This window comes from Phacochoerus africanus, chromosome 4 (genome assembly GCF_016906955.1).
Source record: "Phacochoerus africanus isolate WHEZ1 chromosome 4, ROS_Pafr_v1, whole genome shotgun sequence".
In the NCBI taxonomy this organism is placed as follows: domain Eukaryota; kingdom Metazoa; phylum Chordata; class Mammalia; order Artiodactyla; family Suidae; genus Phacochoerus; species Phacochoerus africanus.
The window spans coordinates 74,695,091-74,714,501 of record NC_062547.1 but is presented as its reverse complement, the minus strand read 5'-3'; the positions used below and the strand labels follow the sequence as shown (position 1 = coordinate 74,714,501).

Sequence of the window (19,411 nt, the reverse complement as noted above, 5' to 3'; positions counted from 1 at the left end):
GATGGATGGGAGGGTGGATGGATGATGGGTGGGTAGGTGAGTGTTGGTTGTGTGGGTGGCTACCTAGGTGGGTAGGCAGGTGGATAAGTGAATGGATGAGTGGTTGGTTGGACAGGTGGGTGGTGGGTGGGTAGGTGGTAGCCAGTGGGTAAATGGATACATGGATCTATGGATAGGTGAGTGGGCAGCTAGATGGGCAGGTAGGTAGGTGGATGGTGGATGGATGGGCGGGTGGATGTTGGTTGAAGCATGGGTGTTTGTTTTGTGGGTTTTTTTTTTTTTTTTTTTGCTTTTTAGGGCCACACCCGCAGCATGTGGAGGTTCTCAGGCTAGGGGCCAAATCAGAGCTCAGCTGCTGGCCACAGCCACAGCCACAGCAACACCAGATCCAAGCCACATCTGCGACTCACACCACAGCTCATGGCAGTGCCAGATCCTTAACCCAATGAGCTAGTTGGACTCCTTTCTGCTGCGCCATGATGGGAACTCCTGAAGTGTGGTTCAAGGGTGCAAGGAGAACCATGAGAAGATGCGTTGAGTGGTGGATCGTGGGTGGATGTGGAAGGGCCTGGGTGGAAGGATAGACACACAGGTGAATGGAGGGGTGGGTCGATGGCTGGAGGAATGGTCGGGCAAATTCATGGGCAGGTGGGCATGTGAAAGGTCAGGTGAAGGATACTCCTTCACAGAACATAGGAAGGAATTTGCAGCCAGACACCGGGCAAAACACCCCCTTGAGAATCCTGCCTGACTTCTATACCTTCACATGCAGGGAACACGGAACAGGCCAAGCTGAACAGACATGTGTGTACACACACCCCTTGTGCTGACGTGTGCACATACATGCATACAGCCATCACCCAGACCTCCACCCGCCTTGGGTGACTTGCCTCCTTGCTTTTACTCTCAGAAGCCGGCTGGTGTAAGGGGACTTAGCTGCAAGGATGTCCTCTCCAACCTTTCAAGAAACATGCCTCTGTGCTAAGAGGCCTCAGCTCTGGACCTGGCTCCCCAGGAACCTCTAACTATTCAGGAAAAGAGAACCAGTCCAGACACTTCCAGCCTCTGGAGCCAGGGGTGGGGCAGAGGAAGAGCTGGAGGAACCCAATTTAGGGAGTTAAGAGTTCTGGCAAGAAGCAAAACTGATCAGAACGCTATGGGGTTTTGGAACTGAGCTCTGAAGGATGAATAGGAGGTCACCACAGAATAAAAAAAAAAAAAGGCATCCTAGGCAGAAATAACTGCACATATAAAAGCTTGGCGACCAGAGGAGTTCACATTGTGGCTCAGTGGAAACAAATCTGACTAGTATTCATGAGAATGTGGGTTCGATCCATGGCCTTGCTCAATGGGTTAAGGATCCGGTGTTGCTGTGAGCTGTAGGGTAGGTCGCAGACGTGGCTTGGATCCCCTGTTGCTGTGACTGTGGCATAGGCTGGCAGCTGTAGCTCCTAGCCTGGGAATTTCCATGTGCCACAAGTGTGGCCTTAAAAAGAAAAAAAAAAAAAATCTGGAGACCAGAAAAAGCTGGATCTACTTGGGTAATGGGGAATACTGGTGGGATGCATTTATGGAGAACCTACTGTTTGTCAGGCTGTATGCTGGGGACCTTACAGAAAACTGTCCACGAGTTGGTCAAGAGAGGATTATCTCCTGGATTTTAAGAATGAGAGATGTAAAACTCAGAGACAACAAGCGACCTGCTGCAGGACACACAGCAAATAGGAGATGGGATAGGTCCTGCTGTAGGGGCTGGGATGGCCCAGGGTGGAGGAAGTGTACTTTTGAGGAGCAGAAGGCAGCAGACCCCCTTGCCCACCAGGACTAATGTCCCTTACCCCCTGACCTTCCCCAGGTGACCTGGGGAGAGGAAAAACGCCGAACACTGGCCATGAAAACCCTCCGGGCACGATTTAAGAAGACAGAGGTGAGTCTGAGGCTACTGAGCTGCCCGATGTTCTGGAGCTTTGGGCTCCTGTCCCCCAGGGCCTGGCTGGAGATCCACTGGGCCCTTGGACCACTGTCCTCTGTCCCTCTTTAGATTGTTTTGGCAGCTTCCGTATGATCAGGCTCCTCTCTGTTCAAAACTTTCCCGTGGTTCCTCACCATCCACAGGTTGAAATGTACCCTTTTAGCCTCTGGCCACCTCCCTCCCTTTCCTCACTACTGCCCCCTGCTGTCCTGATCTCCTCACTGGTTCCTGCTCAAGCTTTCCAGCCCTCCATCCCTTTGCCGAGGCTCTTTCCTCCACCTGGAATGCCCTTCCTGGTATTGCTGCCCATCAGATCCCATCCCTCACAGTTTGGTCCCAAGAACATTTCTTCTGGGAGATCTCTATTCCCAGCTGCAGTGACCACTTGCTTTTCTGGGGCCTCACTCTCTTGGGGATCCTGACTTCTTCCTCTTGAGTATTTACTCAGCAAATAGTAGGGTAGGGGAAATGATTGCAGTTTTAAAGGGGTTGTCAGAAAAGGCCTCACCAAGAAGCTAATATTAGAACAAAAATCCGAAGGGAAAGGAGGGAGGGACTCATATGTATACTTGCAGGAATCACATTGCAGGTGGAGGGACCAGCCAATGCAAAGGCCCTGAGGTGGGATCAAGCTGGCTTCCCTTGCAGCTGTCTCTTGGACTGTGAACTTCCAGGGAAGGTGCTCCTTTCTCAGTCATCCCCACTCTCTCCTGGGCCCCCAAGTCCCTGCCAGTATGCAGGCAGATCCAGGGCATAGGTTGAGAGAAGCTTAGTAAGCATTCACATGTTGAGTTAGGCAGCCAGCCTTCCTGAGCACTGGCCTTTGTGGCTTCCCTCAGTCAGGCTAGACGTCACAGTTATAGTCCAAAGAAACCATGGTCCTGAGAGGATAACTCACCTCTTCTGGTCACAAAGCAAAGTGGCCACAGCAAGATTCAATCCCTTGTGTGTCGGACTTCAGAGCCCTTGTATCTTTCTACATGACAGTCTCCCCACCTGACAGGTATGGCCAACGACAATCAGGGAGGCTACCCGGAGGAGGTGGTATTGGAGCAGAGCCTGGAAAGACAGGGAAGGTTTAGATAAGTGAAGGCACAAGGATCCCTAGCCTGGGAACTTCCATATGCCATAAGTGTGGCCCCAAAAAGATAAATAAATAAAGTCAGGTGGCCTTGGATTCTTTTTTTTTTTTTTTGTCTTTTTGTTGTTGTTGCTATTTCTTTGGCCGCTCCCGCGGCATATGGAGGTTCCCAGGCTAGGGGTCGAATCGGAGCTGTAGCCACCGGCCTACGCCAGAGCCACAGCAACGCGGGATCCGAGCCGCGTCTGCAACCTACACCACAGCTCATGGCAACGCCGGATCCTTAACCGACTGAGCAAGGGCAGGGACCGAACCCGCAACCTCATGGTTCCTAGTCGGATTCGTTAACCACTGCGCCACGACGGGAACTCCCTTGGATTCTAATCCTTCTTCTGCCACCGACTTGCTCAGTGATTTTGGGTATATCTCTGCCCTTCTCTGGCTTCTCATAATTTTCCAAATTGATTTTTAAATTTGTTGTTATTATTATTTGTTTTGGCCACTCTTTGGCATGTGGAAATTTCCAGGCCACAGATCAAATCCATGCCACATCAGTGACAACACCAGATCCTTAACCCACTAAGCCACCAGTTTATTATTTATCAATTTTAATATTCCTTCTCACTTTATTTCTTTTAATGTTTAAAGTTAATGTCATTGAGGAGTTCCTGTCGTGGCGCAGTGGTTAACGAATCCGACTAGGAACCATGAGGTTGCGGGTTCAATCCCTGCCTTTGCTCAGTGGGTTCACGATCAGGAGTTTCTGTGAGCTGTGGTGTGGGTTACAGACGTGGCTCGGATCCTACGTTGCTGTGGCTCTGGCATAGGCTGGCAGCTACAGCTCCAATTCAACCCCTACCCTGGGAACCTCCACATGCCGGGGGAGCGGCCCAAGAAATGGCAAAAAGACAAAAAAAAAAAGTTAATGTCATTGAATTCATTTTTATTTATTTCATCCTATTTTCTTTTTTTTCCCCTTAATTTTATCGCTGCAGCTATGGCGTACATCACAGGTGTGGTTCAGATTCAGTCCCTGGCCCAGGAACTTCCATATGCAACATCGGATTCTTTATCTCATTGCCCTGAGCCAGGGATCAAACCTGCGCCTCCATCTCAACTCAAGCCACAGTCGGATTCTTAAGCCACTGTACAACAGCAGGAACCCCTTATATTAGTTTTTATTTATTTGTTTTCAGACACTGTAAGGAGATTACCATGTGCCTTGCAGATGTCAGCTCATTGAATCCCCATAACAATCATGTGGGGTAGGAGTTTTTATTATCTCAGCCTTCCTTATCTAAGGAAAGGAGGCCCAGAGAGGTTAAGGAATTTGCCCAAGGTCACACAGCTAGGAAGTGTGATGACCACCTTTCCCTAGGCAGTTATTAGGTACAGGGTTGGGCCTTGGTTGAGGGCTAAGTACATTGATAGAAAAGAGAAGAAAAGGGGGAGGAGGTGGGGGGGAGAGAGAGAGAGAGAGAGAGAGAGAGAAATAAATGGCTTGTTAATCCCTACAAAACCTGGCATGGGGTCAGTTTCATTCATTGAAGAATGATCCTAAAATCTTCATCCCATTTGGAATTTGTTCCTAATTAGATTCTTCACAGTTCCCTCTAAGAATTCCAAGAAGTTGTAGCCATGGTCAACCATGTAATTGTTTAATTTCAAAAGTAGAATTCTATTGGAGTTCCCATCATGTGTCAGTGGAAATGAATCTGACTAGCATCCGTGAGGATGCAGGTTTGATCCATGGCTTTGCTCAGTGGGTTAAGGATCTGGCGTTGCCATGAGCTGTGGTATAGGTCACAGATGAGGCTTGAATCTTGCATTGCCATGACTGTAGTGTAGGCCAGCGGCTATGGCTCCAATTCGACCCCTGGCCTGGGAACCTCCATATGCCACCGGTGCAGCTCTAAAAAAAAAAAAAAAAAAAAAGGCAGAATTCTATTGAAGTCAAATCCTTCACAAAGTTTGTACTAGGGGGAAAAAAAAAAAAGCACCTAATTTGGGATGTGAGTGTGTTTTGATAGGTGCCTGGCACAGAGTCAAGATGCAGGGGTGAGGACAAATCAGTCTTGAGACCTCAACCTGGGTGTGAGGGTCTCTGGGGGTGTCAGGGGGCAGGAAAGCATTTGCTCCCAGCAGACACAGCTGAGCAGAAGAGCCAGCCAGGGCGGGAGTGGCAGCTGGGAGGCCTGGAGGTAGAAGGAGAGAAGCTGGTCCTCCATTGCCCCTCCCTCGCCCCCACCACTGCTCAGCCCTTGCACCTGCTGGGTTCCAGTTTCTCTGCAGTGGCAGCAGGAGTCAGGTTCAGCTTTTGTTCGGCTGCCCCAAGGGAAGAAAGCAAACACCCGTGACTGCAGTGGTCCCCGCCTCTGTCTCTCTGGACCTCCTGGTCTCCTTTCTCAGTGTGCAGCCCAGCCACCGCACCTTGGCTCAGCCCTTCCCTCCTGCCTGCTGTGCCCTCCCTGCTCCTTTCTGCTTCTCTAATGGTTCAGCCTTCTCTGCAAGGGCCCAGCACAGCACCCTACTTGCTCTGAGCCTTCTCGTGCCCTCTCTCTCTTTTTTTTTTTTTTTTTGCTTTTTAGGGCCACACCTGCAGCATATGGAGGTTCCCAGGCCAGGGGTCCAATCGGAGCTACGGCTGCCAGCCTGCACCACAGTCACAGCCACGCAGGATCCGAGCCATGTCTGCGACCTACACCATGGCTTACCAGATCCTTAACCCACTGAGTGAAGCCAGAGATTGAACCTACAACCTCATGGTTCTTAGTTGGATTCGTTTCCGCTGTGCCACAAGGGGAACACCTCTTGTGCCCTCTCTGAGCCTCAGTTTTTCCATCTATAACATGGGAGGTATCTGGAGCCAGGAGCCTAGTGTTTGGATTCCCTCCAACCTCCTGCCTTTATCAGCTTTTAGAAAAATCCCACAAGGAAGAAGATTGCAGATTTGTAGAAAATTTTAGAGATCTGTAGATGCTTCTTGGAAAGTCAGTCTGTCTCTCCCTCATTTTTATTCTCCAGAGTCACTGTGTCTTTAATTCTTTCAACAAACATTTATTGGGCACCTATGATATGCTGGAGATCCGGGCCAGCTTCACAGACCTCCCCCAGCACCACCACCCAGAAGGGCCCCATGTTTGGCTTAACCCTCTATTCTGGCCGTCTTGAAATTCTTTTCTTTTTTTTTTTTTTTTTGTCTTTTTTGCTGTTTCTTGGGCCACTCCCATGGCATATGGAGGTTCCCAGGCTAGGGGTCCAATTGGAGCTGTAGCCGCCAGCCTACGCCAGAGCCACAGCAACGTAGGATCCGAGCCACGTCTGCAACCTACACCTCAGCTCACAGCAACGCCAGATCATTAACCCACTGAGCAAGGGCAGGGACCGAACCCGCAACCTCATGGTTCCTAGTCGGATTCGTTAACCACTGCGCCACGATGGGAACTCCCCTGTCTTGAAATTCTTAATTTTTCAACAAGGGGCTCTGAATTTTCATTTTGCACCAGGCCCTGCAAAACCTTTATCTGCTCTCTGCTGGGGATCCAGCAGTGACTAAGGTGGACAAAAATTCCTGCCTGTGCAGAGGTGACACTCTATGGAGAGATCAAGAGGAAACAGTATTTTCAGAAAGGTACCCACTATGACGTCAGGGGGTGATGAGAGCTCGGAAGTAAAAGAACCTCCCACTAAGGGGTCAGAGTGCCTAGGGGTGGTCAGAGAAGGGCTCTGACTACAGTAAAGGAATCTGCCTTTGGACGGTAGGGGAGGGCCGGTGTTCCAGATGGAGGACACAGCAAGGATAAAGGCCTGGAGGTGGGACTGAGCTTCTGAGAACCGGAAAGGAGGCCACTCCAGCAGGATGCATTGGACTCAGGAAAGATAGGGGGAGAGGAGGTCAGGGAGTTGACAAGGAGGATTGTGTAAAGCGGGGGGTAGGCACATTTTTCCCATAAAGGGCCAGACAGTAATGTTTTTTGTCTTCATGGGCCCTCTGGCCTCAATCCTGCCATTGCAGCTTGAGAGCAGCCATAGGCTGTTTGAAAATGGATGGGCATAGCTCTGTCCCCAAAAGCTTTTTTAATGGACGCAGAAATGTGAATTTGATATAACTTTCATGTGTCATGAAGTATTACTCGTCTTTTGATTTTGCTTTTCCGCCTAACCACTTATGTAAAAAGCATTCTTGGCATGCGAGCTGGACAAAACCAGGTGGGTTGGGGTGGAGTGGGGTGGGCTTGGCCCTGGGGACCTCAGTTGGCAGACCCCTTGCCAGAACTTCCAGGGCCCATGAGCCCTTTGCATTTTATGCCAAGAGAGGTGGCTGGAGGCTTTTGAGGAGAGAGAGAAGCTCTGATGTGATGCAGGCTTTAGGAAGCAGGTGGGCCAGAGAAGGGAGCAGTAGCAGGGAGACCACCAGGGGGAGATAAGCCGCAGATGGAGCCCTTGGTGGGTGATGGGGCTAGATGTAGTTTACAGCCCGCGGGGTTGGCTGCTGTATTGGGTGTGGGGTGAGAGAGAAGAGGCAGATGATGCCAAGACTTGGCCTGAGCCCTTGGTAGGGTGGGGGTGGGGGACACCGTTGGCACGCCGCAGGGGGCTTCTGAGCTTGTCTAGCATCCAGGAGAACAGGCGAAGGGCAGCTGGAAATTTGAGGCCTGTGCTGGGAGATCCATTTCAGTCTCCTCTCTGGACATGCCTGAGAGGGTCGCCCCGCCTCTGAGTGTAAGAGGAGAGAGGCACCCTCAACACCCTCCCTCCAACTCCCCAATCACTCATCAGCAAACTCTCCATTGACCTGTCCCCACTTCTCCCTCCATCCAAAGGTGTTTAAGAATAATCACGGACAACAGCAGTGATCCTGCCCCCCAGGGACACTGGGCGCTGCCTAGGACGTTTATGGTTGTCACACTTGGGGGTGCTCCTGGACCAGGGATGCTGCTCAACACCCCACAGAATCCAGAACAGCCCCACCCCAGGAAATGACCAGGCCTACAGTGTCAGCAGTGCCTCTGGGTGGAAGAACCTGGCTCTGTGACATCTGTTCCATTATCGTTCCCATTTAGCAGTGGAATTGAGGCCCAGAGAGGGAGAGTGGCTGGCTGCAGGTCACACAACAGATAAAAAATGACCAAGCTAGGGAGTGGTTAAGGATGCAGTGTGGTCACTGCTGTAGCTTGGGTTACTGCTGTGGTGCAGGTTTGATCCCTGGCCTAGGAACTTCTGCATGTTACAGGTGTGTCCAAAAAAAAAAATAAAAGAACAAGCTGGGCCAAAGCCCCAGTGCCTGTGGGCAGTCATTGCTCTTAAATTCAGGTTCCTGCAGGCCTGTCTCCTCACACACCCCTTCTCTTCCCTGTAATCCCAGTCTTCCCCATTCTCCTGGCCCCGTGGTGAATTTTCAGCCATAACAGAGTGGACTGTCCTACCTTTGGGAACCATTTGTGGCTCTCCTGATGCCCCACATTCCTGGTTTCCCCCTCCTTCCCAGGACGCCCTCCTTTGGCTCCTGGACTAGTACCTCTTCCTCTGCCCCACCCTTAAGCATGCCCTCCCCCCACCCAGGTCCTTACGTGATGCTCTAGGAGAGTGATAATTTCATGATTTCACTTGAACATGATCCTGTTCCTGCGGTTCCTCAACTCCTGCCCATTCTTCAAGTTTCAGCTCAGATGTCCTCTCTTCCAGGAAGCTCTCCTTGCCTCCTCACATGGTGTCAGGAGGGCTCTCTGAGTTCCTAGCTCTCCCCTGTCATAGCCCTGAACTCCTTGGTTCATAAATCTGTGGGTGTGTCTGTCTCCCCAGGGACTTCAGTGACGGCAGGGACATCTGTCTTTGTCACTGCTGAATCCCAACGCCAGTGCAATACCTGGCACCTGAGAGGACAAGTGGACTGAATGAGTGAAATACACAGGGGATCAGAGGGCTTGGTCTGAGTCTTTCATTAACTGAGCAAACATTCACCAACTGCCCCACCTCACCCCGGGGTGCCACCCAGGGGTGCCAGGCCCTGTGCCCAGGAGGCCTCAGGGGAACTTTGCTCTCAAGGGGCTCCCAGTCTGAGAAAAGAACCAGCGGAATGCAAACACTCCCAGCCCCTTGGAGTTAAAGCCAAATGCTGTGTCTGCCAGTGGTTTAACTGAGCACCTACTGTGTCTGTCATCTCCAGGATTCAGTATTAGGTATGCACCCAACCACATCTTTCTTCCATGAAGGTGTCTGTGTTTGTGGTGCATTTGCTGTGTGCCAGACACCTGGAGTACTTCCATATATAGCATCTCATTTAGTCCTCCCAATAACCCTCTGCAGTAGGTATTGTTTAGTATGAAACCATTTCCCGGATGAGGAAAGTGACATCTGAAGCAGGTAAGTATCTCGGCTGATCTCCTAGGTGGTAAATGCAGGGGTGTGGGGTGGGTGGGGAGGGGGTGGGTGTGTTCCCTGGATTCAAATTCAAGTTTGTCAGATTACAGAGACCCACTGGGGATGACCGAATGAATGAGTGAAAGAATGGGTGAGTGAGAGCCCAAATGGCCCAGCGAACCTGGCCCAGAGTCACCTGAGAACCCCCATCCCCCCGCCCCCTGGGGGGCCAGTCAGAGGTGGCGGAGATGGACGCAGGAGGGACCATGGAGATCCTGGGAACCTGGTCCCCTTTGCCTCAGCCTCCCCATGGGAAGAAGGTCAGGTGCGGCCAGGGTGGCGCCCCTCACTTAGCGCCCAGAACCCCTCCCTGGCACTACCCCCCACCAATAGGGGAGGGGCCGAGGGGGGGGTGGCAGGCGGGGCGCGCGGGGAAGGGGCGGCGCTGGGCTTGGCAGGACCGAGCGGGCTTGGCAGCATCTCGCAGGCGGAGCGGCCGAGCTCAGGCATTGCGAGCCCCTCCCTCCAGCCCCTCTGGTCCCTCCGGCCGGGTCACCTCCCGGAGCCCGGCCGCCTGGCGCCCTGGACGCCATGAAGCAGCTCTGCCTGTGCGCCGCCGCCTCCTTCGCGGTAGGGCCGGGGGAGGGGGCGCGGGAGCAGGCTGGCGGGCGGGCGCGGGTCCTTCCTCCCCTCCCCGCCCCCTGACCACGCAGTGTCTAGACCCACTACCCCCAGACCCGCGAAGGATGAACTGGGAGGAAGGAGGGGGCGGGAGAGAGATTGAGGGGATGGATGGGGCATTGGGGAGACAGTTTGAAAACAGATGGGGACACTTAGGGGGATTTAGAGGGCATTTAAGGGGACAGTTTTGAGGAACAGTTTTGGATGGGATCATTTTGGGGGAAAGATACTGACATTTGGAGAACAATTTTGGAGGACATTTGAAAGATTTATGGGGAGGACACTTTGGGGACAGATGATGGGGTCATTGAGGGGATGATTTTGGAGAACATGCCAGGAATTTGGGGAAGACATTATGGACTGTATTTCAGATCTTGGGACATTTGAGGGACAGTTGTGGCATCTCAGAGCAGTTGAAGAGGGATTGATGGCAGAGGGTGGTGCTGAGGGACATTTAAAGGAACCCTTTGGGGTGTTTCTCTGGGAAGACCATGGGGGGTAGTTCAGAGAGACATAGGATGAAGTAATATTGGAAAGATCACTTTTACTAAGGGGGAAGCTGGGGGCCTAGTTTCGGGGGACAGCTTTTTGGAAAAATGCTGGCTGCCCATCTGGGGATAGTTTAATGCTGGCAGTGAGGGTGTTGGATGACAGCTGGGGCGACGGGCCTGGGGGCATTTGCTGGGGACACAGGCTTGGGGAACGTTGTCTCAGGCCCCCACCCAGGACCACTTCCCCTGGCAGCTGCGGCTCAGCCCCAATGACCTCGGCTCCTGCCCACCCTGCGGCCCTTGTCCCATCCCGAAGCCGGCAGCCAGAGGCAGGCGCCAGGCAAGTGCCCAGGGCCTGCGATGAGAGCCCGGAGCCCCTGCCTGGGTAGCGGGGAGGAGCAGTGGCCACCAGCCCCACATTGCTCTGGATGTGCCCAGCAGAGCCAGGACTGGGGCAAAAGTGACGAGCGGCTGCTACAGGCGGTGGAGAACAACGACGCTGCTCGGGTGGCTGCCCTCATTGCCCGCAAAGGGCTGGTGCCCACGAAGCTGGACCCTGAGGGCAAGTCCGCGTGAGTGCCCATGTCCTGGGGGTGTGATGGCTGAGGGGTGGCCACCCTGCAACTGATCCCTGACCTCTGGCCTCTAGATTCCACCTGGCGGCCATGAGGGGTGCAGCCAGCTGTCTAGAGGTGATGCTAGCACACGGCGCTAACGTCATGAGCACAGATGGGGCAGGTACTACCCGCTGGGCTCTGGGGGAGGGAGGAGGAACAGACCAGGTGCCCAGCCTGAGGGTCCATCCAGGCCCTGCTTCATGACCTCAATGTCCTGCTGAAAAACCAAGGTTCCCTTCAGTGCCCCCAGGGAGACACAGGGGCATATCAGGCTGCGGTGTCCAAGGATGGAGACTGTGGCTGGCACCAAACAGAGTGAGTCAACTTGTAGATGGGGAGAGCTGGGACTCAGATAGTGGTTGAGTCAGAGGAAGTAGCTGAATCAGAGGAGTATCTGAGCTTGAGAGCATCTGGGGGCATGAGATAGGCAAGGACAGTTTGTGGGGGAGTATCTGAGGGTCATGGAGTAGCTGGACTTGAGAGGTAGCTGGAGCTCTGAGAGTAGCTGAGGCAAGAGGAGAATCTAGGTGTGTGACTTAACTAGGGAACTGAGGGATAACTGAGATAGAAGGCCTGGCCGGAGGGAGTTGTTGGGACTCAGTAAGAACTAGGCATGGGGCATAGCCATGTCTGAAGCTTCAGGGCAACAGGAATAGTAGCCAGGAGGTAGAGAGTGCTGGGGATTTGTAGAGTATCAAAGATAGGGTGTGGCTGGCACTTGGGCGTTTGTAGTTGAGCTGGGAGGGTAGCTGGGGACATGGGGGGAAGCTGGGACATGGGGAGGAGCTGGGGGACATGGGGAGAAGCTGGGACAAGGAGAGTAGCTGGGATGAGAATGTCTGAGCCCCAGACTAGCTGGGGCTTGGAGAGTCTCTGGCTCCAGGGAGTAACATGGTTTTCCTGAGAAATACCTGGGTTTGGGGGACTTGCTAGAAAGAGTCATCACAAATACTTGACACCGGCTCAGGGGGCAGCTAGAAGCTCCTTGAGTATCTGGAGCTCTGGTCCGTCCTTTCTCCCTTTCAGGTTACAACGCCCTCCACCTGGCTGCCAAGTATGGGCACCCACAGTGCTTGAAGCAACTACTACAGGTCATTTCCTTTCGTGTCTCAGATACTTCCCTTGCCCTGACTACTCCCAAGTTCCAGCAATTTCCTGAACCTCCAGATACTCCCTGAATCCTAGGTATTCCTTGGCCCCTTTTACTCCTGAGTACCAGCTACTCCCTGGACAACCAGATACTTCCTGAGTGCCCAGCTACTTCCCGCACCTAAGATATACTCCCTATATGAGATATTTTCTGAGCCCAGCTTCTTTCCAAACCCTAAATACTATCATAGTCACAGCCACTCTCAGAGCTCTCACCTACTCCCCAAACCTCAGCTGCCCCCGGCTCCCAGCTAATCCTCTTTCTCACAGATTTTTATAAAAGCCAAGAGGGTCACTTGGGGGCCTGTGAGGAGGTGGGTTCTGCAGAGCAGGTGGGTGGGAGGGGAGGAAGGGGTGAGGCAAAGGGCCTGAATTTTAAAAAAATACTAAAAAAAAAAAAAAAGCCTGAAATGCAGCAAAACCCATGAAGGGGCAATACCTAGAGAAATGAGGCAACAAAGAGGGTGGGTTCCACCTCAAATGACCCGCCCCCTCCCCCCCAGGCATCCTGCGTGGTGGACACTGTGGACAGTAGTGGGTGGACGGCCTTGCATCATGCAGGTGGGTGCAGCCCAGCCTTGCCCTGGCCACTGTGGCCCAAATATTGCTCACCTTGGGAGTTATCCTCCCTGGAGCCCTGGGAACTTGCCTGGAACGTTCCCCTCCTTCCTCCTTCTTCCTCGTGGAGCCCCTACCCTGTGCCAGGCACTGGGCTCAACATTATCCTCAGTGATCCCCCTGAGCCATGGATGATGGCCATTCGACAGACAAGGGGATTTCTTACCAACATGAAAAGGGGAAGGATCCAGGCTGTCTGACCCCAAAGCAGAGCCTACTGTATGCCAGGCCCAGTGAGGATGATCATTCTAGTGATCAGAATGTAATTTCCTTAGAGGAACTCCTAGGGAATCTCAGGAAGGACTAAGGTCCTGTCAGCCTTCATGATCATCACATCCAAACTCTTTTCCCAAGGGAGGGGAAAGGACCTACCCTCTTGAGCCAGAGCCCAGCCCATCTCCCTTTCCTCCTGCCCTTGACATTTGGAGGAAAGTCTTTTATTCATGAGTCTGTGCTCCTCTTGGGAGCACAGAATGCATTTGTTTTGGAGTTTTAGTCAAGGTGGAGACATTCCCTGCAGTTGGAGTATGCTGCCACCTAGTGGTGACAAAGCCTTTGCTCACACTACAGAAGCTCAATGGCTTTTTTTCATTCAGTAAATACTTATTGAGTATCTGCTCTGTGCCAGGCTCTGTTCTGAGCAATGGATTCCAACAGCAAAATCCCATAAGCCCTTGGGCACACAGCAGGTAATCATATAGAGTTTTTTTATTTCTCCAGCGACCCCTTCTTGCACAAAGCCCTCCCTTCCCTCTCTGAGGCATTGGACATACACACCTTATCCTACTTCCTTAACCACCAAGTGCTTCCAAGCTCCTTCCCACTTCAGGATCTTTGCCCCTGCAGGGACCTCTGTCCTCCCCACCTTTCAGCATCAAAACTCACAGTTCAGATCAAACCCCAGGAAGCCTGCCCAACCTCAGCAGAGGTGTGATCTCTCTAGTAATCATTAACCCTCCTTGTGTGAGGTTTTGGTATACAATCAGTACGCAGCAAATGCTGGTTGAATCAAAAGGGGATAAATACATGAAAATCAGTCTAAAGTTCCACCCTAAGAGGGACTCAGTGGAATATGGGAAGAGCTTGGGACTGGGAGTTAGCAGACCTGGGTCCTTATCCCAGCTTTTTCTCTGACCCCCCCTGGGTGACCATGGGGATAGCTGGGCCTCAGTTTCCTCATCTGTAAAATAGGAGTCATGCCTTTGTTATTGATCTTCTGGAGGAGGTGCGGGTGGGAATTTCTCATGAAATAAAGGCTTAAGAATCACCTTCAGGACTTCCCATTGTGGCTTAGTGGTAACGAACCCGACTAGTATCCATGAGGATGTGGGTTCTATCACTGGCCTAGCTCAGTGGGTTAAGGATCTGGCTTTGCTGTGATCTGTAGTGTAGGTCACAGACATGGCTTGGATCCTGTGCTGCTGTGGCTGTGACGTAGGCTGGCAGGTACAGCTCTGATTTGAGCCCTAGCCTGGGAACTTCCATATATGCTGCAGGTGCGACTCTAAAAAGATTAAAAAAAAAAAAAAAGGTCAAAGCCTTGCCCTCCCTACCCACCCTTTTGTTTTTTGTTTTTCTAGCGGCTGGTGGCTGCATCTCCTGCTCAGAAATGCTCTGCTCCTTCAAGGCACATCTGAATCCCCGAGATCGGGTGAGCCTCTGGGATATTTTTGGGAAAGATGCTGCATTTGAGGTGGCATCCCAGACACTCTGAAAACTGTGAAGATTTGGAGTAGAGCTTGGGGGTGTTCATAGGCTTCCCTACCTCCCAGAGTCAACCTCTTACACCTTGTCTCATCCCTCCCCCACCCCCTCAGTTGGGTACAACACCCCTTATCATAGCAGCTCAGATGTGTCACACAGATCTGTGCCGCCTCCTCCTGCAGCAAGGGGCTGCTGCAAATGACCAGGACCTGCAGGGCAGGTGAGCATCTCCCCTCTCGGCCAGTCCACTGTGTGTGTGACCCTGGGCAAGTCTGTTAACCTCTCTGGATGTGGAATCTAGTTGGCTTCCTCCCCCTACCCAGCCTGGGTATTGAGGAGGCTGTGGGGGTTTGAAAATGTCCTCATCCCCTCAGTAGCCTCCTCTTCTGGTAGGACGGCCCTGATGCTGGCCTGTGAGGGAGCCAGCCCCGAAACAGTGGAGGTGCTGCTGCAGGGTGGGGCCCAGCCGGGCATCACTGATGCGCTGGGCCAGGATGCCACTCACTACGGCGCCCTGGCAGGGGACAAACTCATCCTGCACCTCCTGCAGGAGGCAGCCCAGCGCCCCTCACCACCCAGCGGTATGCAAACCCCATCTCTAAATGAGCCCCTCCTCTGTCTTCTAGGTAGTTTCTTATCACCCCTTTCTCTCCCTACTGCGGACAGTTTCAAGTTATCCTTATTTGCATTCTAGGAGGTTTCAGGGCTCCCCTCACACTACTTAGGACAGTTTTGAGGAACCTCAAAGCTTTTAGAATAGCCTAAGGGGTCAACTCTGCTTTCTTGGGTCATCCATATGCTTGAATCTTTGCCTTTCCTAAGAACTGACACTCCCATTTGCCTCATCCTGAAACTGCCGCTGTTTTCTCTTTTTGAGAGTTTCAGGTCCTTTCAATTAGCATTCTGTCAAAATGGTTGATTCCTACCTTAAATGTCCTGATTCTGGGGGTGGTATTGGGAACCCCCTCAAGTCCCCTGGGCTCACTAATGCCCTTCCTAGGGCTAGGAATGGAGTCCCTAGAACAGTGCCTGATCCTGCTTCCCTCTCTCCCCTGCCCTCCTAGAGGATGATTCAGGCGAGGCATCATCTCAGGTATGGTTCCCTAAGCAGCGAATGAGTCCCCCTCCTTATACACACACTACCTTCCCCCTGCCCCAAGCTCCCTGGGAGAAGGGAGAGATGGACCCTAGATCCAGAGTTAATAACCTGGAAGGACTTGTTTGGAAAGAATGATACCTTCAGGGTATGCTGCCACCAAGTGGCAGCTGCATCCACAGCATAACTTCCAGAACTGAGAACACTAGGGAGATGGGGCCAAATCATGGGGCTATGGTGGGATGGTAGAGGGGACTGAGATTGGTGAGGGCTGGGTTAATCAGGGAAGGAGGTAGGTCTGCCTCTTTCTCTCTCGCAGCATCTCAACATCACAGGGAAAAGAAACTTACAGGTAAATGGGTATAGCTGGGGAAAGTACCAGGGCATGGAGAGGGGCAGAGGGTAAAACATAAGATCTGGAACCCTCAGGTAAAGTGATCTTGTCCCCTTTTATGCTGGGATAAGTGAGGACCAGAGAGAGGACTCACTCAGGATCACACAGGAAGTGAGGGCAGACTTTGGCTAGTGACAGATTGTGGACTGGCTATGTTGGTTTATTTGGGTGGGAGACTAGCATGTCCCCATGTGCCCCCTCTACCCCTACCCCCAGAACTCTGTGTCCAGCCATGAAAAGCAAGGGGTCCCCAAGAAGCGGAAGGCACCTCAGCCCCCTGCCAGTATCCCTATGCCGGTGAGAGATGCCCTGGCCATGTGGGCAGCAAGTGGGGCCCCCCAGGCCAGACGGGGAGAAAGCTCTGGCTCAGGTATGGGTGGGTACAGGCCTTGGGCCTCATGTAAAGGTGGTGGGTGGGGGGACAGGATGATCAAGATGCCTATGAGGAGATCGTGCGGCTGCGACAGGAGAGGGGCCGCCTTCTGCAGAAGATCCGGGGCCTGGAACAGCACCAGGAACAGAGGAAGCAGGAGGTGAGGGGCAGGAGAGACAAGGGCTGGGGCTAAGCCTAAGCCTGGAACAGGTGCAACTCTGGGGAGAAGACTCCTCTGCCTCTCCTCCCTCCCTCATCCCTCTCTCCCCACTGACTCACTCTGGTCCAACCACACAAGCCTCTTCAGCTCTTCCTCCAGTACACCCTGCATGGTCCTGCCCCAGGACCTTTGCATGTGCTGTGCCTGCTGCTGGGAACACCTTCTCACAGATGGCCCTTTGACTCCCTCCCTCCCCTCCTTCAAGTCTTTGCTCAAAGGCAACGCCCCTACCCAACTTATTTAAAATTGTCACCTTCTCACTTCCCAGTTCACTTTATTCTTATTCTTATTCAAAGCACTTATTGCAACTGGGATGTACCATATATTTTATTCATGTTCACCCATTTGACTGTAAGCCTATGAGGGCAGGCATGGTTGACAGTGCCTGGTTCATGGTAGATGCTTGATAAATATTTATTGGATGAATGAGTATTCGAGTGAGTGGGTGAATGAATGAATATATGAAGTAGTGGCCCCATATGGGGGTCTGGCCAAAGCAGGCACTCAATAAATATTTAGTAATGATGAGGGGGCAGAGCAGTGCTGGGTGTGCAGTGGCTGCTCAGAGGGCATCGGTGCTTGGGATGGAGGGTCACTGAGCAGGAGGGAGCCTGGGAGGCCCTCCAGCCCATATCCAAGCCCAGTCCCGTCCCCTCTTCTTCTGTCAGCTGCCAGAGGCGGAGGCCAGCTCCCTCCACAGCCTGGAGAGACAGGTAGGGCTGGAGGTGGGAGGAAGCTCAATCCCCCAGGTGCCCAGTGTTTTCTCTGTGAAGCCAGCTGTGCCCCCCCACCCCCTCCTTGCAGGTGCAAGAGCTACAGCAGCTGCTGGTGGAGAAGCAGGAGGAGAAGGAGAGTCTGGGACGGGAAGTGGAAAGTTTGCAGAGTAGGCTCTCCCTGCTGGAGGTGGGCCTAGTGGGAAGTTGGGAGGGGGTGTGGCTAATAGGGGCGTGACCGTTGGGTGGGGCAACCAGGGGGTGGAGCTTCTGCTGCTACATGATAACACTAATAGACATACAGTCTCAGGCACATGCACAACAACAGACAAATATAATCACATGTAGATAACACACAAAACACACATAACGGACACTTTTATTTTTTATTTTATTTATTTATTTTTTGTCTTTTTAGGGCCGCATCCATGGCAATGGAGAGTCCCAGGCCAGAGGTCCAATCAGAGCTGTAGCTGCTGGCCTACACCACAGCCACAACAACGCAGAATCTGAGGCGCGTCTGTGACCTACACCACAGCTCAGGGCAATGCCAGATCCTTAACCCACTGGACAAGGCCAGGATGGAACTCGCGTCCTTATGGATACTAGTTGGGTTCATTGACTGCTGAGCCATGATGGAAATTCCCATAATGGACACTTTTAAATACACACAGACCCATGTACATGCACAGTTGGGTAACCATGCTTGTGTACGTGGAGTCTTACACATACAACAGGCGAACATACAACAAATGCATCTGTGAGTGTATACTCACACAATAAATACTTGTGCACACACGACAGATATTTCTCATTCAATCACACTCCTAGGCAACAAAATCCATAAATACATGTACACACACAAATACTTCTCAAAAAACATAATGAGACAAACTTACACATACACAATCATATTTGTGTGCACACATACACACATAAATACAGTCAGAACAATCACACTACAGGCTAAAATACAAGTGCAAAATGACACACAGTCATAGGAATTCACACAGGGGAGGCGCATGTACATGCTCACCACAGACCCACAACTCTGAGCCACTGTTGCAGGTACTCACACATGGGTGGACACAGGGCCCCACATGGCCCTGATGCAGAACAAATGCACCCTTGGAAGGGCACCCCAACATTCCTCACTCAGCCCCATGTGCCTGAGCAGGACATACAACCCTAATCATTGGGTTTATGGTCACACACTTGGACAGTGACTGGGCTGTTCACTGCCTTTACTGAGGAGCTCTTCATGGCTCCTGGCACACAGTTGGTGCCCAATAAATACTAGTGAGCCAAACACAGCCAGTCCAATGCTTGTGGGGAGTCATTCCAGATTCTTGGGGGGAGACACAGGAACTGAAGGGAGGGCAGGACCCTGAACCAGACCTCGGTACCCACCCCCAGAATGAACGGGAGAACACCAGCTATGACGTGGCCACCCTGCAGGATGAGGAGGGTGAGCTGCCTGACTTCGCAGGTGAGCCCCCACTGTCCTCCCCCCGCACACCCCCACCTCTTCATGTCTGGGGCCCCAGGAGTCAGAGCCTTGTCCCATAGGAGTGGAGAGAGGTTAAAGTTGGGAGGGAGCTTGACCCGCATGCATGATTTATTCCATTCATCCAAGCCGGACTACCCCTGACGCCACCGCTCCAGACCCCCAGCTCCCATTCCGTATGGCCTGGGACCCTGGGGCCTGACTCTGTGTCCCCTGCCAGGGGCTGAGGCGCTGCTCGCCAAGCAGCTAAGCCCGTCGGCCCAGGAGCTCCTGGCTTCACTGCAGGAGCAGGTGGCTGCGCTCACCAGACAGAACCAGGAGCTGCTGGAGAAGGTCCAGGTGGGGAAACTGAGGCCCAGGGGAGCAGGGTGGGGCCAGATCTGAGGACCAAGGGGCTGCTTCCTGGGGGATCAGGTGGGCCTGTGACTGAGTCAG

At 52.7% G+C, this 19,411-nt stretch overlaps 1 protein-coding gene across 5 annotated transcripts in view; it reads left to right on the top strand.

The window, feature by feature from the left end:
- Nucleotides 1-19,411, top strand: part of ANKRD24 (ankyrin repeat domain 24) — a 28,224-nt gene that overhangs the window by 1,620 nt on the left and 7,193 nt on the right. Inside the window, exons 1-14 of one of the 5 annotated variants that reach the window (XM_047777489.1) lie at nt 9,877-11,157; nt 11,235-11,323; nt 12,229-12,293; nt 12,855-12,912; nt 14,550-14,620; nt 14,787-14,893; nt 15,067-15,254; nt 15,738-15,766; nt 16,380-16,460; nt 16,589-16,696; nt 17,425-17,469; nt 17,561-17,659; nt 18,886-18,958; nt 19,197-19,315. In XM_047777489.1, coding sequence (XP_047633445.1) covers nt 10,946-11,157; nt 11,235-11,323; nt 12,229-12,293; nt 12,855-12,912; nt 14,550-14,620; nt 14,787-14,893; nt 15,067-15,254; nt 15,738-15,766; nt 16,380-16,460; nt 16,589-16,696; nt 17,425-17,469; nt 17,561-17,659; nt 18,886-18,958; nt 19,197-19,315 — 1,344 coding nt within the window. In that variant the 5' untranslated portion in view covers nt 9,877-10,945. Of the gene's footprint in view, nt 1-1,855; nt 1,928-9,875; nt 11,158-11,234; nt 11,324-12,228; nt 12,294-12,854; nt 12,913-14,549; nt 14,621-14,786; nt 14,894-15,066; nt 15,255-15,737; nt 15,767-16,379; nt 16,697-17,424; nt 17,470-17,560; nt 17,660-18,885; nt 18,959-19,196; nt 19,316-19,411 lie in introns of those variants that run through there. The other 4 variants (XM_047777490.1, XM_047777488.1, XM_047777491.1 and 1 more) reach the window with 4 other exon arrangements.